The 27,766-nt window shown below is 36.5% G+C and overlaps 1 protein-coding gene across 4 annotated transcripts in view; it reads right to left on the reverse strand.

Moving 5' to 3' along the window:
• AOPEP (aminopeptidase O (putative)) overlaps positions 1–27,766 on the reverse strand; it is a 196,385-nt gene that overhangs the window by 167,534 nt on the left and 1,085 nt on the right. For 2 of the 4 annotated variants that reach the window (XM_054004177.1, XM_054004176.1), the window contains exons 2-6: positions 19,841–20,794; positions 18,152–18,217; positions 13,536–13,702; positions 8,354–8,516; positions 3,883–4,131 (exon numbers count right to left, since the gene is read on the reverse strand). In XM_054004177.1, the coding sequence (XP_053860152.1) occupies positions 3,883–4,131; positions 8,354–8,516; positions 13,536–13,702; positions 18,152–18,217; positions 19,841–20,652 (1,457 nt within the window). In that variant the 5' untranslated portion in view covers positions 20,653–20,794. Of the gene's footprint in view, positions 1–3,882; positions 4,132–8,353; positions 8,517–13,535; positions 13,703–18,151; positions 18,218–19,840; positions 20,795–27,766 lie in introns of those variants that run through there. The other 2 variants (XM_054004178.1, XM_054004179.1) reach the window with 2 other exon arrangements.

Below are 27,766 nucleotides of genomic sequence, written 5' to 3' on the forward strand. Positions count from 1 at the left end.
TGAAGAGCCCAAACAACTAGTGAATACACAGACCCTTTTCATCTGAAATCTTTCATTCAGCTCTGTTCATGTGAGTAACTGCTGGGTCATATGAGAGCATCTGCAACTGTGAAATACCTCTGATACTTAAATGCCAGTGGGGTCGACAACTCCACAGGAAGTACCATATTATCAACAGCATGAAAACATAGTGCTACTTTTAATTTCCTGATTTTAACCTCTTAATTCTCTGAGCTCATGAATGATATGCACCTTTCAATGTAGTGTGAGGTCAGGGATCTCTTCCATGAACAACCTAATTAGAATCTCTAGGGCCTTATAGTTGACACACTTCCTTACTCCTTTTACTCCAATTAACTCTCTTCTTCTAGTGAAAGAACTTAAAATTAGATCACTAATTGCTGTTACATGTTCATGAGATTCTCAACATTCTAGAGAAAGCATTGAATCTCAGGCTTTTAAGATACTTAAATCTGGCCCACAATGCTTTATGAATTTAAATTCTGCACAGTTCAACATAATATCACCAACAAAGATGTGTAGGCCACATCGTTCTTTTACTAGCATGAATTTAGGAGAAGCTATACAGAATCATGTAAATTAAAACAGAGTAAAACTAAAGTGTGCAAAACTAAACCCTCCATCTTCAAAGAACTGTAGGAAGCAAGAGGAAATTATTGCAATTATTATATATTTCCATACAGAAGTCCGTAGCAAATTTAAAAACACAGGAAAATATGAACAGAAAACACAAGCACAATGAATATGCTTTCAGCTACAGTTTTGCTTGTAATGCCTCTGTCAGACTTCAAGAGAAATGCAGCTGACCCACAGTAGCTGCCACTGAAATAGACAGTTCAAAACACCTACTTAGATAATTCTGTGCAAGAACTATCATAATTTCATACCAATCTAATATATTGGGGAAACACCTCTCCTAAATAAGAAGAAGCATTTTGACATGTGAAAACCACAGTAAATATAATTAACAGAGGAAGAAAAGTACTAAATGCTGTAAAGCCCTAATACTTCAGATAATGACTAAAATTCATGTCTGTTTCCTTCCCTGGTAGACAGGAGTCCACGTAGAGTGCTCATAACAACAGCTTCTATGTGCTGGCATGCTGTATTATGTTTGTACTGCTACAGATAGACTAGAAGATAAAAAAATAAATACTACAGCAACCTTTAACCCAAGGTAATTGCTAACTTTTTTTTTCCTTGTGTGGGTTTTGACATGGATTTGCACACAGCTTATTGTTAGCTTAAGCAATTTAGGCAATTATCATTGCATGCATAGGAATTAACCATTTAAGTAGCTTGCTATAGACACAGAAGTTTCTGTTGGAAAAATCACATACAAGAAGAACAAATGAGCTATTATGAGTCACTTAATCTCCTGCCCAAATTCAACTTAAACACCTTAAATTAGTTCTTAAATTAGTTAAATTTTGAAAAATTGGAATGTGTTTGGCTTGATGCACTGTTAAATGACAGGCATCAGGAAGTATGCACACCCCTTCTTTCATCCTTATTTTCAATTATATCGACTGCTTGGAACTGACAGTGGTTAGATGAAGCATAGGGGAATAAAAGAACAGGTTTTCCTCATCTCCTTCACAAAGAAAACACAATTATAGTATTCTGAACATGCAGTCTGGACTAAGATAATGACAGATGGTTTTGCAAGAACTCCCTGCAGGTACCTTTTTCCTATAAATTCTGGGAAAGGTACATGCAGGGAAGGCACTGAAAATTTCCCATAGAGCAATAGCATATCAACAGCTAAATCGTGAAGATTTCTCCTACTGTGTGCTGTAATTTTGGCCCAGACATCACTATCTGCTTTCTCTCTCATTTTGAACTATTTCTGTGTCTTGCCTTTCACGATTCCACAGATCCCTGCTCTTATCTCACAGCTAAGTCAAATGACTGGATTCTTTCCCATTTATAGCAAGGCCCTGTGCCAACCCTTTAGTACCATGCCTTTGAAGTTACAGAAGACTGCTGAGCAGCAACAAATTTCATATGGCTTCAAAAATATGGCACACAGTACCACACCTCACTTCAAATCAAACCACCAGGCAAAGAACTGGAGAATCTGTGGTAGGTGCACAAACCAACTTGATGCCTTCATTGAGTGAAGAACTACCTTTGAAAACTCAGTAACCAGTAAAAGGTATCTAGAAAGCAATGAGCCTTATATAACAGAGGGTGACTGAATGCTAAAGTTTTACATTTTCTAGATGCAAATGAAATTAAAAAAGCAAGTAACCTTCTACTAAAAACTATACAATATTGTTACTGTGCCAACATAATTTTCTACTTTTAGTCCAAAAGAGGATTGCAAGAGGAAAGGTGTAGGAAAAAAAAAATCTACAGCTTGAAAGGGCCAGTCAAATCAGCTAAAGGTTATAGGACTGGTGCCACACCAGGAATTTGGTGACTTGGACCATGGGACCCCGTTTGCGAAACGTTACGTGCTGATAGGGTCCATCGGTCAGAGAAGCGTAAGAGCATCTTCAGTGCTAGGCTTGCCAGATCAGTGAAGATAGCTTTAAACTAAAGTTGCTGGGGAAGGGGAACCTCAATCCACCCCACTCATATGATGTCCAGAGCCTGAAGAGAGGTCACAGATCAGCACAAGGGCACCTCAAGAGCAGCACAAAGGAATTACAGCTAGTAAGTTAGTTTCCTCAAGGGCCCAACCTAAAAGCCTCCATGCTAATGCATGCAGCATGGGGAATAAACATGGCCTGCAGGCCCATGATCTTACTGGCATCAGTGAATTTCCTACTGACTGGAAAAAAGGAAACACAACTGCCATTTTTAGAAAGGTACAGAAGAATTACCTGGGGAACTACAGGCCAGTCAGTCTCTACTCAAGGTCCAGCAAAAGCATGGAGCAGATCCTTCTGGAAACTATGCCAAGGCACATCAAAGATAAAGAGGTGATTGTTGACAGCCAACATGGCTGCACTACTGACAAATCATGCCTGAGAAGTTTGGTGGCCTTCTAAGACAGGCTTACAACAGTGGTGGACAAGGGAAAAGAAACTGATGTCAACTACTTGAATGCAAAGCATTGGACAGTGTCCTGCACAACACCTTTGTCTCTAAAATGGAGAGACATGGATTTTATGGAAGGACAACTCAGTGGATAAGGAACTGGTTGGATGGTCACACTCAAAAGGGTTGCAGTGAATGGCTCATTGTCCAAGTAGAGAACAGTGACAAGTGGTATCCTCAGAGGTCAGTAATGGGACTGACACAGACACAGACATAGACAGTGGGATCAAATGCACACAGCCAGTTTGCTGATGAAACCAATCTGAGTTGTACAGTCAAATTGCTGGAGGGAACAGATGCCATTTAGAGGTACCTGGACAGGCTTGAGAGCCTTCACAATTCCATGAAAACTTGATAATATAATCCTTACTATTTGCCTTCAGCTTCTGAAGATAAGTGTTTGACTAGAAACCCATACATTGGAAATGCTTATGAAGAAACTTTAGATTTGGATTTTAACATACTCCTATTCTGTCAAAAATATAAGGCTAAAATCAATGCCTAAAGAAAACAAGACAATGACATCAAGTATTTAGATCAATAGAACAAACTAAAGAACTTCAGTTTGACAAAAATTCACACCCGCATTTCTAATAAGCTTATACTTCCCTTCTCTATGCCCTGTTAAAACTAAAATTAAAAACAAAGGAGGCAAACAAACCTACTCACATGAAGTCAGAATAAGAGTTTTAAGTTTGGTTTAAGAAAAATAGCACAGCAACTTTATATTGACAGAAACTTGACACTGTTAACTAGCTGCTAAGAAGGAGTCTAACAAAATACAGCAGATTGGATACTAGTAAGTTTCTTTACCTAGCCATTCCCAGGCTGGAAAAGTTGGAAGGAACTATCAGAACATCAAGCCTGGAAAAGGGGTGGGTACCCAGTGTGGCGTAAGCAGCTGAGAGGCACTGAGGAATTAGCTGAAGCAAATGTTCTTCACAGCTTTCCATAAGGCACCAGGGAGCAAAGACTCTATAAGGAATGACTGCTTGCAACCTGGCAGCAGGATTTTGGAAACGGCAGGGATATTCCACATGACCACAGATTTCTTCATGCCACCTGACAAAACAAAACAAAACAAAACAAAACAAAACAAAACAATACTTAACTGTGATATCAGAAATGTGCACAACTGACTATGCTAAGACAAGGATATTCTCTAGATATCAGAATGACAGAATTAATTTCCATAGAACCAGCTCACTTGCATTCTCACCCTGTTCACACATGTGCAGCACTTTGAAACACTCACTACTACATTTGAGTAGAACTCATAACTCAAGAGAGAGACTAGACACTCCTTGTTTTTATAACAGATATGCATAAAAAGAATAAGTGCTCAAAATATATGTAAAGAGAACTAATAAGAATACAAAAATATTTACTCAGAAAATTCCTATACAAACTTGGCTATGAAAACAAAATTCTATGCATATTAACATAACATTAATACAAGTATTTTAGGTTCAATTGCAATGTAATTCCAGGAGGGATTTTTTTCTGTTGTTGTTATTAAAATTCTCCAGAAGCTTCAAGAAAATTTTATCATTATTGTTATGATGATGATGTAAAAAAACCCAGTAGATGTCAATTTAGGCTTCTCATGCTAGACATTCAATAGTACCACATAAGGCCAACCTTACTTTATAGTACTTTTACAGGTTATTTAGAGCTCTAGCTGGAAGAAAGGAGGGGTAAATCAAATCCTTCCTAAACACTGAGTCATATACCTTCACAATAAGTTATCTGCCCAAATAGATTCTTATCTAGACAGAAATCAGCTTCATGTTTTCACCTGTTAGCCTATGTTCTCTACAGTGCACAGCCTCTCCTTAGTTTGAAACTTCAATTTAAGTAATCTGGTTCTACTATGCCTCAACAGGCAAAGCACTTAGCATTGCCCAAAGCACTCATGCTTGGAAGATCATGCTGACACAGGAAACAAAAGGATGACATGTAGAAAAGGATGAGATTTTGCTAAGTATTAGCACCTTTAGCACCTTACCTTAGTTGAAATATTAGCACTTGAGCACACTTTAGACATAAGTCTTTCTGTCAAAGAAGTCATAGAGTCCTTTCATGGACTACATATGTAAAGAAACCACATCCATTGCTACACAATTGTTTTTTTCTAAGGGTGGTTTAATCTAGTATATTTCTGCTCTAAAACTATGTCACTTTGCATTTTATTATCAGAGTTGAGATTAGGCAGGAACATGAAAGCTAGCACCCTATCTCTTATAAAGATTGCCAATTCCTTAATGACCATAAGGAGATAAAAAGTTATAAACATCATAGCTCCATTTAGCATTTACTTTGATACAGCCTCCTTAGGTCAAACTCACTGGCACATCGACACAAATTACATTACAAATTACACAATTCAACAGTTTCTTTAAGAATTCCTTTATTTTCCTGCTGCCCTAAAGTTTATCTCCATTATCTTATCTGAGACACATGCTTAATATTTGCTTGTCTATCCATTTCACACCCTTTCTAGAAATGTCTGCTACTGTGAGTAATATTGGTTTGGTGACCTGGTCTCACTGACTAAAATAAGAAATTACCTCTGCTGTCCTAACTCCTAACTAAAGATTAACTGCATATAACTGTAAGAGCCCATATTTAGGGACACAGATTTTTATGTCCTGATTAGCTGCAAAACAACCTTGTACACTTAGGGCCTCCTTTTTTGTCTATGTACAACACACACCACATTTGCAGAGTATTTTTGGAATTTTTTTGTCATTTTTTTTCCCAAGACTCATTAGTTCTGTTTCTTCCACTAACTGCCGCAGATACATCACACTATCTGTGCCAATTAACTCATCCAATAACCATCATGCAGATAAACTTATAACTGTGACCATTACACTGATTAAAACTTCCACTAATTTTTACTACAAAAAATTACAAACATATTTCCCTCTATTCAGAAATTTTACCAAAAAAAACCCCAGAAATGTTCATTTGTTCTATCAACAGTGAGCCAGAATAATCTTTTGCACCCAAATCAGTAAATTCCTCTTACCAAATGTGTTGTACTTTTGAGAAGAATACATCTACAGCTTATTTTTGCAGAGGCAGTCATATTATAAGCATATAAGTAGCGAAGAAATAAACACAAAGCAATTTCTAGAAGCTCATCGAACCTATAATTTATTTTAAAATTAGAACAGATACTTCTTACTGATCCTACATAACGTATGAAAATTTCTACTGTCAAGATTAATTAGCATTTTTAACCAAAATCAACCAAGACATCAGAATAATTTTATTTTAAATTCCAACAAAAACATCCATATTAAGTCCTCAAATTCCAAAGTCTCAATAGTTCCACTGTCTTAATGCTAAGAAAGTATTATTCAAAACAGCTGTCTAAAAAACAAGTATTTTTTCAGCAAAATTTTGAACTGAGTAACAGAAAAATGTTAAATACTTAGATAATAAAGTTAAATAAATAAATAAATAAATAAATAAATAAATAAAGTTAAATACAGAAAAATTTATAACCCAAATCACCTTCTACAATCAAATAACAATTCCTGTTGATCTGGGAAGAGTAGTGGACCTTGTTTGCCCGGACTTCTGCAAACCATTGGCCACGGTTTCCCACAGCCTTCTCCTGGACAAACTGGCAACATACAAACTGGATAGGTGGTCTATGAGATGGGTACAAAACTGATGCACAGGCCACACTCAGAGAGTAGTGATCACTGGTTTTGACTAAGGCTGGCAGCCTGTCACAAGCGGAGTTCCCCAAGAAATTGTGTTGGGCCCCACATTGTTCAACATCTTCACAAACATTCTGGATGATGGACTTGAAAGCACCCTCACCAGATTAGCTGTTGAGGTGGACAAATCAGAAGGGAGAGGGATCTCAGACACCTGGACAGGCTGAAAGTGTGGGGCTGGCAAGAACAGTGCGGGGTGCAGCAGAGACAAGGGCACAGTCCTGCGCCTGGGGTGACATCACCAAAGGGCCCAGCACAGGCTGTGACCCGCGTGTCTGGGGAGCAGCCTTGCTGAAAGGGACATGGAATTTCAGGGGACAATCTCTTGACCGCGAGTCACTGGTGTGGCACTGCAGCTACAAAGGCCAGTCAGACCCTGGGCTGCAGCTGCTGGGGCATCGCTGGCAGAGAGAGGGACAGAGCGGATCAGCACGCTCCGAGCACAGCTTGGCGGGCAGCACCTGCGGGAAGCATCGTGTCTCCTTCTGGTCCTCACAATTCAAGGAACACATAAAAATGAACAAAGGGCTGCAGAACCTGCCTGTGGGGAAAGACAGAAGGAGCTAGGCCTTTTCAGGGAAGAGGAAAGAGAACCTCATCACAGTGTTTCAGTACTTGAAGGGCATTCTACAAAGGGCACAGAGTCACTCTCTTCACAAGGAGCCACCTGGCCAAGACAAGGGCCAACGGGTGTTACATATCTCTGTCTAAGCTCCTTCCCATGAAAGAATGGACCAGATGAACTTTCAAGGTCCATTACAATCTGGGCTGATCTGGGATGCTATGATATGAATTTGAAAAGCTGAGAGTAATATATGAGGAAATCAAGTCCCACGTCCGAGACTTCTGCTAACTAAGGTGAATACAAGTGAAAGCAAACAGTATTTTTCCAGAAACTTTTTTTCTATCTTAAAATCTTATTTTCAGGCATGTATTGTTCTGCTCATCTACCACTCTGTAATAATTCAAACTTAATGAATTTTAATTAGACTGGGAGGAGGAATAGATGTATCCAAAATATTTTCTACTAGTTTGGTCAAAACCAGCTAAGAATCATTGGTCCAATTCTATTTTATGGGACCACTGTACTAGATCTTTCAGGTACCTGGTCATTGCACATCACCCCAGGCAAACCATTGCACAGGCCAGCTCTAACTGGGCATTGAGAATGGAGCAGAACAAAAAAGTAAGTAGGTAATATTGTAGTAGGAGTCATTAGGTTTCCAGAATGGACTGAGTCAAGTATTTTAAGAAATAAGATAGCACATGGCATTGCTGCAGCAGAGTGTTAAGGATACAGGATACAAATCTATCAAGAGTGGAATTTACAAACCCTATTGCTCACTAAACAGCTGCTTTCACATTAAAAAAAACCCACTCCCATGAAATAATGCCTTTGGAATTATTTTCCTGCCAAGATTTTTCTGTTCAGATTAAACAAGTTCTATTTTGATTCCTGCGCTAATATGACTCATTTTCACATTCCACGGAGTAAATGGAAATGCTACCCATACACCTAATTTTTCCATAATATTATAAACACCAACCTTAAATCAGTTTGTGATGATGGCAAGGAAAACTCAGTGTTTATTCCAATAGCAGCTTTTTGTTTGAAGGACTGCTGTTTAACTTCCTGCCAGCACCCCACAGCAATAGTGAAGGTGGATGCTGGCATTGGCATAGACACATAGTAGTACCAGCTCAAGATACCTGTAAACAAAAGAACATTTGTACAGACTCATGAGTCTCACAGCACACGTTAGGTACTTGACATTTGCATGTACGTGAGATTTTGGGCCAAGCCTCCCACCTTACATCCTGGTATTTTTGTGGAGGAAATAAAAATAATTGCATCAAGACACATAAGAACAGTTATATAACCACCATGGATTCTGTGTTCTGTTTACTTACACCTCCAACTTTGCTCTAACTGCTGATGTCTTTACCTGTAAATAAATCATCCATAAGTGGGATTTTATTAATGCAGCTTAACATGATTGTACTGTTACTACCCAAGAATTACACCAGACATGAAATCTAGTAACACCTTTAAATACATACATATGCACACAAAATCAAACTCTTTCAATCTTGTATCTGCTATCTTATGATTTTGACTTGCTTGTATTATTATCTCACACAACCCAAAACCTTTCCTTTGTGATCTGGGCAGAATCAAATTGATAGACAAGTTCTAACAAACAATACTATCATTTGTGAATTGGACCCAGCTATTTGAGGTACATAATATGTCAATCAGGCAGTAAGAAATCAAAGCTTAGATTCAAATGAGATATTACATAAGTCATCTTGCTCATGTTACCCCATGAAGGCGCTAAAACAAGACAAGACTCTATTAGAAGGTAAAAATATGCTAAGTTTTATCATTATGGGAATACAACGTGGGGAGACAAGGAGTATGGTATCAGATTACTGTATGTACAAACACATTTTTATAAGGTGGGTGTTTTAGAACAGCACACTTTTTATTAATACAAATGTTGCTTAGATTTTCTGTTTGTCCCTTTAAAAAGGATATAGTTTAAGAATCACATCCATGTATTAATTTATGGTCATAATACAGTTACTTCACCATACTAATAGATTAATTATCTTGAAAAGAGCCTAGCATGAGTTAAAATATGATGAATCATGTGCAAATGACTGTAGCTAGGGCAACATGGAAACAAACAAACTTCAGTTATTTTGAGAGAACCTTAATACTTGTTCTTTTTCAAAAGTATTCTGACTAGGACTATGGAACACTATCAAAAGGGAAAAAAAAAAGAAAAAAAACACAACTAAGTGGAGACCACAAGGCACAGAGGAAAGGAAATAGACAACTGTTGCAAAACATCACTTGATTTCCTATCTTAATGACCTAAGAAGGTCAGGCTGTCCAAAGGAAGGACAAAGAAAAAAATCCTTAGTTTAGCCTCAACAAGTTTTCCACCTTCTATTTAGTATGACAATACAATGCCACTTGTGAAGTCTTCTGGGAGGCAGATAAAGTCTTTGCCTCTTATATGATTAGAAACCACTTATACTCCTTCATCCCATCCCACTTTAGGCAACATCCATCAAAAAACTTTTGTCAGTATTGTCAGGTGAACATATATTACTCCTGTAATTTTCCTAAGTTCTTCTCAGTACATAAGCAGAATGGACTTATTTGCCCCAAACACATTAAGAATAAGGAGGATAACTAAAAAATTTCACTCTGCCTTTTGGTTTTTTATTATTATTATCTTAACAAAGCTACAAATAAGCCAAGACAAGCAAATGCCACCTTGTGAGAAAAAGGTTGTCCATGGTAGCAACAATATATTATTTCAGAATACCAAATTCCTGATGTACAGAGTTTCATTCATAGACACTGTGCTAAAGGCCCAAGCCTACACAGACTGTAGTTAGTAACAACTTTGCCATTAACTTACATACACACAGGACAAGATTCAGAGGTTCTGCACTCAGTGCTGCATCTAAATGCTACGAAGCATTACTAAATGCTCCATGTAGTTATGTTAATTGTAAAAACTTAAGAATTAAGTAACATCAGAGAAAATTGTAATCGAAAAACTGTCATGTGTTTTCAACTATGGTCTGAAAAAGCATGGAAGTAAAAAAGCAATTACAGAAAACTATTCCAAATGGCACAAGGTATAAAGGAGAAGGCTCTCACAACTGTGAGATTGTCTAAAAGGAAAGCGTATTGGCCTGTGCTATGTAGAGATCAGAGAAGGTTACAGTGAGAAACAAGTTTAGTAAGACAGGTTAGAGCAAGCAAGAGGGTTTTTTTTTCTAAAAAACAATGCACAAACAGCTTGAACAGAATGTCTAAAAGACATGGCAATCAGATTAGCAGTCCAGAGAGAAGAACAGCATGTACTGCATTCAGAGATCTATACAAATTAGCAATGAACACAATATTTAGAGCTGACCCGATGCAAAAAGAGTGACGGTACCAAAGGCCCTTTTACTTTGCAAGGATTTTAGAAATCATGCGATCTATGGATCCTCCCAGAGCAAGATCCAAGTTTTATAATATCTCTGCATATCTACTCAGGGCTCAGCCCATTTCCTGCAGTGCTTTTTGATACCTTCTGCATTCATATTTAAGAACTGTGTAGAATACCTATATATTTATCCTACAGTTGTTGACTGAAATCACGTGCACGGGCATGAAAAGTGAGTTCTCCCTATAGAACCATAGAATCCTTCAGGTTGGAAAACAGCACTGATCAGTGACTGAAAAGGTCTTTTTGCTGGCAGAAGTTCTCTCTGGAGAGAACCATGAAGCATTCTCTCAAAGACAGCTTAACTAACTCACTGACCCTTGTGTCTTCTCTCATTACTGATAAGATTGTCTCCCAGTCTGACCTCTCCCATAACTTCACTTCCCTCCTTACACTGTCTTCACGTCAGTGAGCTTTGTTTTGTTTTCCTTCATCTGTATCCTATGATCTAACCCAGCACATAGATTGGGATCACAAGCTTCACTCAAATCCTTTTTGCTGCTCTCCCCATCCTCTGGCTGCATTGTACTTTTCAGTGTCAGCCTTGGAGACAGCTCCATCTCTAGGATAACAGAAAACAGTGCAGCTGAAATGTGGCTTTCTTGACCAAACACAGCATTTTGTACCATAAAAACATCTTCAGACTATGTGAGAACACACTGGGAAAAACAAGAGGTTAGGCTGTGATTAGTCCATGGGAAAAATAGATCAACCCAGTCCTTTTACTTGTAATGTAATTTTAAAACAACTTGATTCCTACACATAATTCTTTTAGGCAATTATAATATATTCAAAACATTTTGTTATTTTCCCTACCTGTAATACTGAATTTTTTTTCACTTCTGCAAAGCAAATCTATTGTGTCATAACTGCACTAATCATGCAACAACAATCACCTGTTATATGAGTTAAAAGAGAAAAACTTTCCATGCAAACGTTTAACAAGAGCAGGAAATTTCAAACGATTTATAATTTTGCAAAAGAACAATTTAAAGATAATTTCTTTCTCCTACTGGAAATAATAATGATGAATGATGTAATTACTTCCTAAATTTTTTTAATGCATTCAGCTATCTTTGACATCATTAAAATTGTTTGAGTCTTGTGGAGTTCACTATAACTGAAAAAAATGCTGAAGCTATATCTGTTAATGCCAGAGCAAGTACATTATGAACATTTTTACTTACCAGTATATTTTTTTGTCAAATAGTTTGCACTAACACAAACGCCACAGAATACAGCTGATGCTTACTATTTACTAAAACCCACAAAGTTCAACTACCTGTACAGAAAAGGAGAAATAGCCCCACACTACAACAGATATACAAGGTAGGAGCTAGTGCTAATATATAAATGTGCAGCTAAATAAGTAGTTATGTAAAAACTACTCTCTGGCTAGAGCACCAGGATTAAGAACCCTCCAGCTTTCAGAAACTCTTTGTGACTTGTAGGGATTTTTTGATCTCATCTGAAAACCAGAACTCTCCACAGAGCTCCTTCACATTCATGCCAGAGCATCAGTTCAGCACTGGGTCAGAAGGATGAGTAGTGCACGACAAGCTCTCAACTACTGTGCTGTAGACCCTGATACATCCTGGAGATCAACCAACACAAGTACAGCTCGCTTTTGTTTTGCCTTGTGGAAAGTGAGGAGCACAAGCAAAAGCAACTGTTGTTGCTGCTAACTACATCGCAGGAGCAGTGGCTCTTCTAGCACTCTATTTTTTCTCAGTACCAGTATACTCCTCACTTACAGTGCAGATGTCAAAACAGGATGAAGGATTACATATTAGAAGAGTAACCACACAAAAAGCAAGCCAGTCTGTTTCACACTTAATGGCTGAATATCTACTTCTGGAATATGAATTGAACAAATAAAAAGGTCTTTGTGACTAAATATATTTGCAAATTCTATGTGTTATAGTAACGTGCTGAAGGAAAGTAAAACCGACAAGTCTAGAAAAATAAATCTAATGTTTAAATGGCTCACATTACACACGTGTAGTGCTCCCTGTCAAGCTTTCCTTCAAAGAGCATTATTAATTGCATTTTTATGTTTTCAGAAGAACAAGACTCACTTCATTATATGTAGAACTTATACAAGGCTTAAAAACTTCCTTCTCTGTGCAGAAAGAAGTTTAGATAATAAAGTATAACCAACACAAAAGAAATCCTTGTTTGGTTACTGTTGAAAAAGGTATGTTTTATCAATGCAAAACCCCCCCACAGAGATCAGATTTTCAGGGCACTGATCTGATATTCTTCAGATATTACATGTGTTCTAGGCAACACATACATATAGCACAATGGCTGCTTCTCATCACATGCTGAACTACACTCAGACTGGAGAACTAAAACTGAAAGACAGTTATCTACCAAGGTCTGAAGTTGTTGAGAGCCTGATAAGGTACTTAATCTACAAAACTCGAGCACACTGTGATTAAAATAAAGCAAATTTCTGAAAAGTGAAACCTAGGTTTGGAAACACAGAGGGAAAAAAATGTAAGCACCACAATGAAATGCAGAAATGTAGATACTTCGAATACTGATGAAATTATCCTGAGGTCTTGAGCAGGTAACTTTTCCAGAGAATGACATGGAGATTACAGAGAGACATGGAAGTGTTCGTTCTTTCACAAATCACGTATTTACCAATTTTGATTTCTAGTTATAAAAGTATGGAAAATAATTTGCCTTGAAAAATGTATTTCACCTTCTTGAAGCTGGACTGGTTCTGCTGAGTTTTCACCACTCATTAACACAACAAAGTCTGCAGCTGCTCGGACTGAGGCTTGCCATGTTGACAAGGCAATGGGTGGTTCTTGGCATGGGAAGAGGGCTCTGTTGTTTATTGGTGATCCCATTGTATAAACACAGGGCCTAGATGGAAGGAAAAGAGATTGACATTGGAATTACAATAAGAAAGACTGAATTAAGTTCTATATAAAAAATCAAAGATGTTGTCGTACTGAGGTGGTTTCTTTCTTTAACTTCAGCTCTGCAGGTTCCAAACCTGTATGACATGAACCAATCAAAATACAACCTAAGTAATTTAAGACAAGAAAAGCAAGATTAGTACAGTATCTTCAAACTAGAAAATACTAACTCCAGTATTTTCCCTCTCCTGTTTTTGCATGAGTCTTCCAGCCTCATAAAATAGCTTCCAGTTGAACCCAAAAAGTCAAAGAAAGCTTCTGAGTATCTTTTGATGATGCCATTGCAGGCACCAACACCTGTGATACCTCCCTGCTATCATCCCAGTAGTGCTTTCACTACCATGAATCCAGTCTTCTGGATTAGCAACCAGGAGGCTCATGCAAAATCAGCAGTAGATCTAGTTTTGAGTGTTCCTTAGTCCAAGTCTCAATAAATCCTGGCATATTTACATTTAATATTAAAGGTAATGCACCCTAGCTCACCTGTCTGGGAATTTCAGCCAGTATATAGTAAGAAGAATTAATTTTTATCCTGTTAGCTTTAGCCTCCTTCTTGCTTCTTACATAGAAATATTCCTTGTAGTACTGCTGTTTTTGCAGTTATTCTAAACCTCTCCTCAGTCGAACCTCTCAGTCCACTACCCCTTTCCAATTTCAGCTGCAATATTTCATGACAGTAAATTTCTTATTAGCCATTTAGCTACAGCTGGAAAGGTAACAAGGCCTTTCATTAGCTCCTTCTAACTTGCTGGTGGATGGACTTAATGATTCTTGCTTTACTTACTTCGTTCCATTTTGCAGTATTATCTAAATTCCTATTATGTGCATAACAACACCACTTATCTTAAGGGGGGGAAAAAGGCTAATTTTTCAATTATAAATTATATTAAAAATCCAAAGTCAATAGGTTTCTCCAGTAAAAGAAAGAAAGTCCTGAAATCATCACTTCACTACACTGAACTTTTTAAAACCTACGATATTTAAAGCTAAATATTATGGGAGCAAAATACATTATTTTGTGAACACTTGAGGCTAAAAATATTCTAATCAGTATCTTTCATCACTTGAGTTGAAAAATTATCAAAATATTTCAGAAAGTAGGAGACAAATTGTTAGGGGAAAACTGATTTAGCAATGGCTAAGATCTTAGCATTTTGTTTACTCCCTCCAAACTGCTTTTCTTTTCAAATTATTCCTTCTCTAAAGCCAACTTCAAACTATACAGAGAGAAAGAACTTGGAAATACTGACAGTCACAGATTAAATATATTCCGAAGATATTTTTGCCCTCTTGTCATTGCTATCTGTGCTATTGGATCCAGAGCTGTCTTGGCACTTTTAAATTACTGTGGCTTAACTAATGCAGGCCAGTTGATCTTCCAGCAAAATGGAGATGAAAACTGCAGTTTAAGTAGGCCTATTGTTAATGCACACAAGCAGAAAAAGAAAATAGTTTAACTTTCCCATCATGTACAGAGTGAATAGAGTAGGACCTAGACATTAAGTGAAGTTCAGGTAACTGCATTGGAGATAAAGCCAAGTGCTTATTTTTTAAACAGTAAAACACAATGTACAGCTAAATGTAAAAGACCACTAATCTGCATGGATTTTTAATTTACTTGGTTAGAATTAAACTCCTAAAACTGAATCTGTAACCTATCTGATATACATAGAATAATTGGCTTTTCTCCCATAAAAACAGAGTGCATGGCAGTGAGTTCACAGGAAAAATGAAGAACCTATTTTTTCACCTTCTAGGAAGACCTGCTTCCTCCTAGTAATGTTAGTCAAGAGCTACTGGGATTATTATTTACCCTAAAACACATATGTGCTGGGAAGAATGAAAAGGAAAAAGGAAAGGTGGAGTTAGTGACTACTGCTACACACATTTTCCCAATGATTTGCCATGCACTGTGAAAGCTGTTTTCTCAGGTGCCATTGGTACAATTCACTCTTAGGAGCAGTATAGGGGATCTTCATATTCTGTATAGGGAAATACCACAAGGCATGGCAGAAAAACAGGCTGGCAGAACAGTGCTAAACTAAATGTTATAATGCTGTGTCAAATACAATATAAACATTACAGAGAATGGATGCTACCAAGAACATTCATGTCACGTTATGCTCAGAGAGAGCACCTTTACCTGCAGACCACAAGGTATTTTACAGATAATGTCAATACCATTTTGCAGATGGAAAAAATGAAACTCAGTGAACATGTATGCTTAGTGCTAGCATTCAAGCTGCTCCTACAGGCTTACTTCTAAACCTCCTAGTCCACTATGTTTTTTTTCCCTAAGACATTTTAATTCTGAAATATACACACAGAGGAAGGTCACAAGTGTCTACCATAAAAGCCCAAGCAGAAAATGAGTTAGAGAAATGGAGAAAGACTGGTCACATACATAATCTTTCTTCAGAAGTAGGACTTCTTTCACTCCTCACCCATTTTAATATAATTTTTGATCAGGTATATTTTTTAACCTCATTATTTTCCTAAATATACCCAATTATGTCAGTCTGCTAAAAAATAGTAATGAAATAGATAAGTTCTAAATTTTTAAAGGAAACTATCAGAAGAACAATTATGTAAGCCTTTAATTAGATATTTGTTATACTTCTTTTACAGTGGTAATTTCTTTTTATAGCATTGGTAATTGTGCAATGTTACTTTAGGATATCCACTGCAGCTGACAACTGTCTTTGTTTGGGGTCAGGCAGCACAATTTCAGCACATAACAGGATCAGAAATATAATTCTTATCCTGATATCGATCAGTTTCTTCATTTGATCCGGAAAAAAACCCAGCTAATCTAAGCACATGACAGAATAGCAAAGCCAAATAATTAGGTTTAGACTGCTTTTGTCAATTGATACCCATAATTGCCCCTTTTTTAATCATTTATCTCTACCCCTCCTAGCAAGAAACTTCACAGTTCCTTTCCTCTTTCTACTACCTATCCCTTCCACCCCAGTCTTTAACTTTTAATGAGCTTGTAATATTCAAATAATCTACTTATGTAATATTTATGCCAACCATAATCTTTGCCACAATAGGTTTCAAGGGTTAAGGAAATTTCATGCAGCAAAAGAAAGATAAGCAGAGAACTCACAATGTTTATCTAGTTATTTGTCACACTGGAAGAACAAGCATCCACAAAACATTCACAAAACACAGGAGTGGCATCTCTGGTCACTCCTCTGGACAGCTTTATGACAAGTAAACAAAAAATAAAAATGAACAAAAAAAGAGGCAAACCCTGAGTACAAGATGAATGAATTTTATATTCAGGAATATCAAATCCATTTGTTTTGTACTCAGGGTTTGCCTACATTTGAGGTTTGATTTTGGCTTTTTTTTTGGGGGGGGGGTTTGTTTGTTTGTGATTTTTGGACGTTGGTTTGGGGGGGGGGTTTGTGATTTGCTTTTCTTTGTTTGTTTTACTTTTCTATTCTATCCATATAATTTGTCAGTCTTTAGAAGTCATTGCATATCACATAAATAATCCAGTGAACTTCAAAATACTTCATTAATTGCTCAAATATTTATATTCCCATGTTCCCATTACTGGGAACAAAATTAAACAAAATAACAGTAGAGATTCCCCACAGCTGAGGAGAGCCTCTTAGGTTTAGTCTGTGACCTACCAGGGTTCTGGACTATCTTATTCTACCAAACCTTGTCTATGAAGAAAACCTTTATTCCCTTCCTGCATTTCCAGCTTCCAAGAGCACAGAACAACACTAACTTATGCCACTGAAAAATAAACATCTATTTTCATGACACATTTTCTAATTTGTAGTAAATAACTCTACCTTCCAAACTAACCTCAGTATTATTTTCCAAACACATCTTATTCCCTTCTATTCTTTTCCCCCCTCTACTTACTTTCAATTAGATTAGCTCTCTAACATGCCTTATGACCCAGCTGTACATACACCTGTGTCATCACACCAGTGATGGAAGGAACTAGCATCCAAATTTAGAGAGGTCAAAAGTGTCCCTCTCATCAAGTGTATTTTGGTAGGTGTCCTGGTCATTCCTTTATATTTTCCCTCCTTCCCTCACCACAAGTCAGCTCCATCGTTGCCTTTTTTCTTTGGCCCCAAAAGCTTGGACAGGTAAATGCTGAAATTCCACATATTCAGTTCCTCTACTAAAAACAGGAGTGTGTCCTGCTGTGATAACATGTTTGTACACACATATCTGATCTTGCCTAAACTCATCCCACAAAGCTTTGTTTCAGCTGGGTTTTATTGTGTATTATAATATATCATTCTTTAAAACAAATTAAATGGAACTCTTGATAAAATTGTGCATAGGCTAAATTTCAAAATATTGTACTAGTGTTAAATTACAGGAAACACTGGAAGTGGTTATATAATGTGTGTACTTTGTTATATACTTTTCTTCAGGGTTGGAAGCACAGCATAGACTCCTTTGGCAAAGGATTTGACATCTGAAAAAAAAAAAAGCACCAGGTACATAATTTGGAAAAATCTGAAGAATCCTCCTATGGCAATATGAGATTTACCACAATGTTTATGGGCTTATCACATATAGAATTAGATTTTAAAAAGATACCAAGAAAGATTCTAATGACTATGCTAGGAAAACTTACTTTCTGACAGGCATTAGTTTTTGGAATACCCTACGTAGGCCTAATAATAAATCGGTTTGTACTATTTTTTACCATCAAACTGCTGGAGCCATGACAAGCCTGCTTTTTCTGTTCCATTACTGATCCACAAAATTCCATCCATTTGTGTACAGCTGCCATGAAGTGTCACTGAAGTAAATGTTTTGCAGTGAAAGGGTTATAAAGAGTCAAAACTGTTTATGATTTAGATACTTAAAAGAAACATTCAAATGTTCAAAAGAAACATTCAAATGCTCAAAACACACAGAGGAGGAGTCCTATACCAGCTGAGTGTTGCTAACATTAGTTAGTTGGGCAGGTGGACATAGACACATGATCACGGGTAATTGCTCTTCCTTCACATGCAGTCAAAATTCAGAGTTTTCAGATATAAGGGTACTATATCAAGTTAAATTTCCTAAACTCATACCAAAAATAGCTCCTCAGGGAGTGAGGAAAGAAAGGGAAAGAAATAATGAACATGAATGAGACATTTCTGGACTTGATGGTGCTTACAGATTAGTAGCAGAATTTCCTAACCACCAGAAATACAATCAAAAGGCCTCATTTTCCTCACCAACACAGATGCTAATGAAAAGACTTAATTTATATAAATATAACTGAAATAAATGGTAACCATCTATCTCTTGTCTGGGAAAGAAAAGCAAGTATTCAATTAGGTGAAATTTGTTCCTTATTCCAACTTTGTTCCGGCTTTTTAGACATCAGAAAGAAATAACAGCCATTAAACAACCACCTTTCAACATTCCAATAAAACAATTACAGTAGTAGAAGTCAAGAGTGGATCGTAGTTTCCCTTCTATAAAAGGCTTATATTGAAGATTTCAGTGCAATACCATGTCCTTTTCACTAACACTAGATATAATGCCAATTCTTCTTTCAGTTTGCTGTTCATTTGCTATCATCTATGTTCTTAACATTATAGATGAAGATTTTGAAAGCTGATTATGAGAGACTAAACAGGAAAAGACTGTATTTCTAAGCTGATTACAATATTAATAAAGGACTAATTATGAAGTAATTCTGTTAAATGTTATGTATATTGAACTTTATGCTGTGTAAGCCAGGAAGGAAAAAGAGCACAAAGTAACCTGTCATTCATACCTTTTCTTTCCCTAAATGATAATTTCCCATTTCCTGCATAGACTTATTGAAATACACACAAATAATTTACTCCCACTCAGAAAGAGCAAACACAATCACTAAGACAGGCCTGTGATCTTCGAGTCCATTAGGGTTTCACAAGCAGACAGATTGTCTGTTCTTCTACAGGACAGCAAAAGGATTCAAACCAAGGATGAAATGAAAACTGTGGAACAGTGTTCTCATTGTCTTCACAGTTGGTCAGCAATTATATGATTCTCCATTCTTGCACCTATTTAAATTTATTGCATACAAAGCTTTCAGCAAACAGCTACATACCTGCCACTCTGGTCTGTAGTCCATGTGACAGATCTTCCCTCTGGCTTGGTTTTGTACCATATTCTTATTGCATGAGGAAAGTCCACTGGAGTCTGAATTCCTGATTTCCTTATCTCCAAGCTCCAGGTGCCAGTACTAAACAGAAGCTCCCCACAGCCAGGTGCCTGGCTACAGTGAGTAAAATAGTATAGCTGTTCCTTCCAGCGATCTGCAGGTAAACTCACAAGTTCATGTACAATCCGATTCCTGAGATTTTCCAGCTCCTTTGGAACACCAGTTAGTTTGGCAGACCTTGTAAATTTTTCAATGCCTGACACAGCAGCAACATCTACCTCTTCAGCCTTTAGTACAGATAAATCACAGCAATCCAATACCAGCAGAAAATCCTTGTTTCCACGATCCTCTGTGTCACAGCAGTCCTTTGAACTAGAAATCCCAGAAGCCTGTTCACTGTTGCTATGGTTACTGTTTTCATCGGAAGTAGCTTCCTCTTCTTTACCACTGACAGCAAAATCATTACATTCAGTTTTAGATGAACAGGTACTAACATTTATCATAGGAATGTGGCAGGGTTCAGATGCCCTCATTTTACAGGTTTCATCAAACTCTGACTGGCAGCATTCTTTGCCAGCACTGCTGGTGCTCCTGTACTGGCTCCCAGTCTCAAAGAACAAAACTATGCTGCCTTCAATAACTTTACTTTTAAAATCCACATCCAAGTCCAACACATAGTGCTTTACAAGCATGTAGCTAGTGTTTGCCATTAAAGGCAAGTCATCCTTCATGGGGTCTAGCTGTGTCTCCATATTCATCTATTGGGCAACAGTTTTACAAAGCCTTGGACAATTCTGACATACGATAACTCCAGAAGGAGAATATTCAGTCTCCCAGTGCTAAAAATAATTCTGAATAAGATTATGGTATTGAAATTGTAGTTTATCCACTTCTTGCACTCTAAAAAGAAAAAAAAAAAAAAAAAGAAAGAAAATCATCTCACAACCATTTCTGAAATGCATTGATTCTAAATCTATTGGAAGTCCAGCTGCCTAGCAGTAGTACTACTGCCTAGCAGTAGTACTGCTAAAGGGTGATTGTATCTCCACACAATGGCATCAGGCTAGAATGGCATCTGCTTGCTTCAGGATTTGCTGTCAAGGACCAGTGGCTGTATTCTTCAGATAAGAACTCAAACACTTTCATTTCAAAGATATTGAAATAAAAAAAGTATTTCTAGACAGATTTTATAAACTGATAGAAACAACCAAAAGTATCAAAACATAGTGATATATCTCTGCTGTGATTTTAAATAACAAAAGTCTAAATCACCTCATAGATTTTAAATTTTTAGAGTAATAAATTCCTATATACAATGCTTGTCCACAGATTAATATACTTTCCACATTACAACCACTCTTATATCAACACTTACAAGAAAATGAGCCAATTTACACGGAGTGCATTCCAAGTATTCCTTTGAGACTGCTCATCAAGATTTTTAAAATCTTAAATACCTGAGGTATATAATTACATTTTTGTAGCTGGAAACTCACAACAATCAGAATAGCACCTTACAGAGAACAAGAAGTCTTTTCACTGGAAAATATGTAAATACCTATAAAGGCACAAAACTACTAACATGCACCAACATTTGTTGCAACAATAGGCAGAAGTTCATCGCAAAGTTGAACTGACATGCACATTTTTGCTATGACCATTGAGCCAAAGTCATGCACTTTTAGCCCACTTAAGTCCCTTCTATTTGCTTTCTAGATGACGAATAGATATCAGAGGATGAAATACAGACAATTATCTTCCTGGCATTTCACCATGAGTGACACTCACCATGATAGGCAGCCAGACCTGCTTCTAATTGCCTTAAGAGAACAGATACTCCATTGTGACATGCACAATCTATTTCAGTTTTACACCTCATCATAGACTTCACTATCCAAAGCCAATTTTTATATAGTTCTCAAAGTCAGCACAGATGGGAACTCAGACTCCCTAAAGACTTGCTGTATCTTTTTTGTAGGAATCCAGGGCATGCTATAAAGCTACTATCATTAAGTAGTAAAGAAAGGCTCAGAGCAAGAAACTGTCCATATAGTTTCCTAAATTAGTTTCACACAAAGCACAAAATCATAGCAAGTATCCCTACCTCAGCGGCTTTCTAGCTATCAGAAAGAGCTCTTTCAGGGCTGTCTTTGACAGCAAGCTGAGAAAAACCTTCCTTTGAATTTTTAACAATCTTTCAGTACTTCTGCAAACATACCCAAGCAACAAGCTCACATCAGAAGGTTCTTTCACTGAAATAGCTCAGTAAATTCAAGCAACATGAGCAACATATCTATAATGTCTGTGTGTAATGCTGTGGACTGAACCTAACGTTACCTGGATTTTTTTCTGACTACAAAAACCTCATGACTGCTAGCAGGTCAAGTAATTATTGGTGATAGAGTAAAGAAATAAAGTGACTTGGTGGGGAAAAACCCAACACTTAACTAACATTCAAACTCTGTTTTGCACAAACACATTTTTAATTTGTAAATATTTATAATATAATACTGACATCTTTTATAAAAAGTGAGTACTATCCTATGCATACAATTGTAGGGAGGAGAGGCCAGCCTTGGGAAAAGACAATTAGGGAAGATTACCTGCTATACCCCAGGTTCTGACTGGATGTGTACAGCAAAGGTAGGCAGCCTCTCCCCAGAGGGGCATGGAGAAAAGACAAGCAAAAAAACTAAGCTGTCTTGCAAATACAATTATCCTCCATGCATTCCAAGGCATTACATGGAGCTAATTTTCTAAAACTGTAAAAATTGATTGGTTTTTGTATTCTGTAGAGCTGCTTTTTTCGTTACTGAACTGAAACACTTAATGAAAAGGGAATGAGAAAATAAAGAATGAGAACAAAAATACACAATTTTAAGTATAAGAATACCAAAATACACTCCCATGAAACAGTGTTCTCTGTCATTGTCATGAACAGCACTGCTAATTTTATGACATTCAAATACATGGATAAATGCTTGTGTCCTAGACAAGATGGCTATCTACTTCTCCTTCAGGCTCTGGGTGGCTTATCAAATATTGGACCTCAACCACCTTGGGGAATTATCAGTTTTATTCAAGAAGAAAATACAGGAATGAACCATTTATTTGGATGCTGAAATAGACAGTGGACACTTATAAAGACAGCCTTTTATTATCAAGGAAAAAGTAAAAGATCAGGGCACTGAATAACCACACACACAACCTCTGTAGCAATGAAACAAATAACACAGGAATCACACTAAAGCAAACTTGAAATAAAGCCAAGTGAAAAAAATGCAAGCAAAAAATGGTAAAGGAAGGATGCACTTCAGCAAAAGAGGAGGATAAAAATTACAACAGAATATAATACCAGAGTTAAAAGGTCTTGAACTTTTCACATATTTTTTAAAAGGATCATTCTCAGAACACATAACTAAACAGGACAAAATTATTTATATGTATTTTTTTATATTTGTTTAAAGTCTAGGTATCTGTACATTTCTTTCAATCAGTAGTGATAGTTCAACGATATTGTAAAACAACATACTGATCCTTTGTTTGAAATTTAGAATCTACACATAGACTGTCCCTCACTGGTCCAACATGACTAAACCACTGAGATGATATACAGAGAAAGTATATGTGCACTCACAGAAGAAAAGAGTTGTAATGACAGGTACTAGGGACTGGTAAGGAGGAAAAAGGTAGCTGTGCAACTATCAAATATGTAAACCCCATGCTCTTCTTTGTATAGACTGTGATGTCTTTTCATAAATATGTGATAATTTGGGGGGTTTAACTGAACAGGCAGTAAAAAATTATTTTATTTACCATTTGATTCCAACTGCATTTGAACAAATTATATTTGTTATTATATAACTTCATGAATTATATTATATAATTTCATGGTGTCTTTTCTTCAATCAAGTCTTCCCAAAAATTATAAATAAATCATTGTATTATTATCCCTCCAAATTGATTACTACTGCTGGTACTAAAATACAACCTATCAAAATCCTAGGAAGAATCAACAGGAGCTGCAATGCTATACAAATTTGCAAGTCAAGCCTAGGTAAACAAATGAAGGATTCTTTCCTACAAAGGAAGAATTCTTTCCTACATTTTTTGTGACAAATTAAGTACAGACTGAGATGGAGTGTAAAAAACTTAACTCCCAAACTACATACAATCATATAACTAATTCAGTCCAGAATTTGTCATTCATTCTGTATTTCTTTTCATTTTTCCTTAATAAGTTAAGAGAACAAATTCTAATCATGGTGTTGATATAATACAGGAAACACATTACCTCACCTTCTGATGCAAAACCCTTGCTGTACACCTTGAAAATTCTCTGCGCATATTCAAGCTTTGTGCATGCAAACAGTACATCTTTTAATACCGCTTCATAAATATGCTGTTCTGAGAAATATTCTTTGAATTTGGTATGATAAGTTGTTTGCTATCTTACACATATATCAAGGTACTGGCATCACATAAAAAATTTTTGACATGTTTTTTTGAAATACATCTCTTATTCAACATTGTCTTCTGTAGTATTTTTTGCTATATTACGCCCATAATATGAGTATCTGGTTTTCATTTCTGTGCAATTAATGCATTTCACCTTTAGAAAAGGAGGTTCACTAGCTGAACTCCATGCATGAAAAAAAAAAAAAAAATTAGAAATTGTAATGCTGCAACAAAATCCTGGTGATCATTTCATAAACAGTGTTTCATGTCATACTTCTTTCACTCAAACAGATGTAAAAAATTACTAGTATATTTTGAAGATAGACCTTAAATTCAATGCATCTTTCTTATTAAATGTACTTTGTAAATACATTTTGTAAGTAATAAAGGTAAATAAAATTACATGGAAAGCTGATTATTTGGTTTTATGTTTTAATATTTTAGAAGACAGATATTCACAAAAGAATAAACAATAACAGCAGATGGTGGCCAACGTTAACAGAGCCAGTCTTGATCAGCACAACATAATAGAATTGCATAAAAGACCCGAAGAATGGGAAACAGAAGAGATATGATCCTTTGGGGAATTATATTTGTATAACATTGTTTCCACTCAATACAAAAAGCATCAGCCTGAATTAGAAACACAGGTCTCTGAAAGCAGATATGAGAAAAAGTTTCCAGGCAACATAAAACATGGTTGCAAAGTAGACAAGATTAAGCTTCCTAAAAATGAGGAGAAAAAAAGTTTCTTTTTGATAGACAATACACTGTAACTCATAGTCTCAGGTTTTAAAGTTAAAAGCAAAAAGGAAATAAAGAGATAGGGAAGAACTTTGAAATATAATTCTGTCCAGTGAAAGTTGAGGGGGAAAAAAAACCCAGGGACAGCTGAACTACACAGAACACCCATTTCAAATGGTGAACCAGGAAAGGGAGGAGGAGAACTGTTATATAAAGGAGTCTACATGTTAACTTGTAAACAGCACATTAAAAACTAGAGTGATCAATTATGATACCTGATACTGATATTCTGTTATTCCAAGAAGCTGTTATTTTAAATGCTAATAGCTAACTACTCCAGTCTAATTCCACTCTAACAGTAATAATTCAGATAAGAGAATTAGAAAAGCCTCTGAACTTGCTGAAATGTCCATCAGAGGCACTACTAGGTGGAAGCAAGTGAAAGGCTTACAAACTTAAAAAAAAAAAACCCAAACAAACCCACCTTGAAAAACAGAAGATGTGTGGTCATTAAAGATAACTTCATAATACAGTGTCAGGAGCTAGAAATACACTGCCAAGAATGTACTGAATTACCTACTCCCTTTCCAAGCACACGCCTAATTCCACTGCACTCCTGCTACACCAGCCAGTGAAAGACTGTCTTACCTGGGACACTGTCATGGCTTACACAACTGTTAAAGGTAGTCCTGCATCTTGTCATGAAGGCATATGTCAAACATAAAGCATACACAAAATACACCTTGTTTCAGAGCACAACTGCAGCTGTCGTTTTTCATGCATTTCCAAAATCTTAGAAAACAAAAATGAATGAAAAGAGGGCCGTACAATAGAAGATCAAGTCTCCAACCAATCCAAGCAGTTACAGCTCTGTAGTTGATATCTATCAAGCCCTGGAAAACTCCCAGCATGGAGTTGCTACAAAATATTTGAATAAAATTTGAGTTGCTGCAAATATTTCAATGCAAATATTTGTAAGGCCATAGTGGTAAGGCCTTACAAACCATACCACTATTTTCTATCATGCAAAATCAGAGTCACACAAAGTAACACACAAATGCTGACACACGCAGCAGGCATCAATCCCTAAGATGTTGCCCATTTCTATCTCAGCTTTTCTGTTTTTCACACCTCATACAAACTCATTCCCTGAAATAACAGTCCATTTAAGTAACTCCATAGAAATTTACGCTAATTTAGTTTTCTAGCAAACTAAGGATGGTCAGAAGAACGTTACCAATTTATGCTAAGCCTGTTTGAAATCCTGCTAGAATCATCTGCTTTTATCACCAGTCAGCAGAGATAGCTATTTCCATGCACAGCCACTCTAGCCCACAGCCTGTCACATGCACCTGAGCTGGTAATGTAAGCTAATATCCTGATCCACAAACAAGCACAGAGAACAACTTGTTTGTGTTACGTACTCACGGTATTCTTCAAAAGGTGTAGAAGAATTTCATGACACAGACTTCCCCTATATGCCACACATTTAAACACCACCTTTTTATACCAGGAAAATAAAGCTATGTTTGGACTTTCTTCACCTTCAGCCAAGTATGATTTTCTTCATCTGTAAAAAAAAAAGCTAATTCAATTGCTTTCAACAAGCAAGTGTTAGAATTAAGGCCATAATGCTCTCTACTTAACATTTAAAGAAACTTTAAAATTTAAAAAAAGTGCCTTTTGGGTAAACATTCTCTTTTTTATAATCAGAAGAGTTTTATAACCAATGCCATTTAAACTGCTTTCAAGGCAGCTCCTTCCAAATCCAGGTTTATACATTTTCCACACAATATAAGACACTAAGATCTTACTAAGAACTCAGTTTTTAACACCAGCATCAACAGTATTTTTACTCTTTAAATACCAAGGAATATGTATACATTATTTTTGGTAATTACAAACTTTTTTCCCCTATACACACATAAGACAAATACCTAAGAGATCTTAAGCCTTTTTAAGGCAAGAATGTGTTCTATAGATGAAAGTAAGGCTTAAACAAGCTAACAGAAGCATTTGCTCATGTTAAACTACTACAAAACAATCCACAGCAGAGAGCTTACAGACCTCACTCTGCGTCACAAGAAACTCAGCACATTTTGTAATGAGGCTTTGATGTGAAAATTAATTCATTCACTGATATCCCTTGATAAAACAACTGGTACCATTCCAGAAGTCTCCTTTTAAGTCTGAAAACTATAGGAATAATGAGTATAATGGAAGACCTTCTTTACCAACTAGAGCAGCAAGTTAGCAGCGAGAGAAATTTATTTCTATGAGCTGAAATGACAAGCCAAGAAAGAAAACTCCATCTTCCAGCTTAAATAAGAAGAGAAATACCAAAAAAAAACCGAAGTCCCCTTCTGCCCCCAAAATACTAATTCCCAAAGAAGAACACCCAAGACTGAAAAAGAAGCATAACTTAAACTGATAAAGCAGTTAGGAAGAGTATCCTGATATTACCCTTAACCTATCTTTACTCCATTGACAATTATTTCTATTGCAGTAATGACCAAATACTTAAAGAGAGACCAAATATGTGGTTTACAATTTTCTGCCCCCAAATTTACCATTACTTTGTTATTAAAAAAAACCTTAAAAAAAAAAAAAAAAAATAAAAAAACTGAACCAAAATTAAAAAACAAAACAACAACCCCACAAAAACAAAAC

Source organism: Vidua macroura, chromosome Z (assembly GCF_024509145.1).
Source record: "Vidua macroura isolate BioBank_ID:100142 chromosome Z, ASM2450914v1, whole genome shotgun sequence".
NCBI lineage: Eukaryota > Metazoa > Chordata > Aves > Passeriformes > Viduidae > Vidua > Vidua macroura.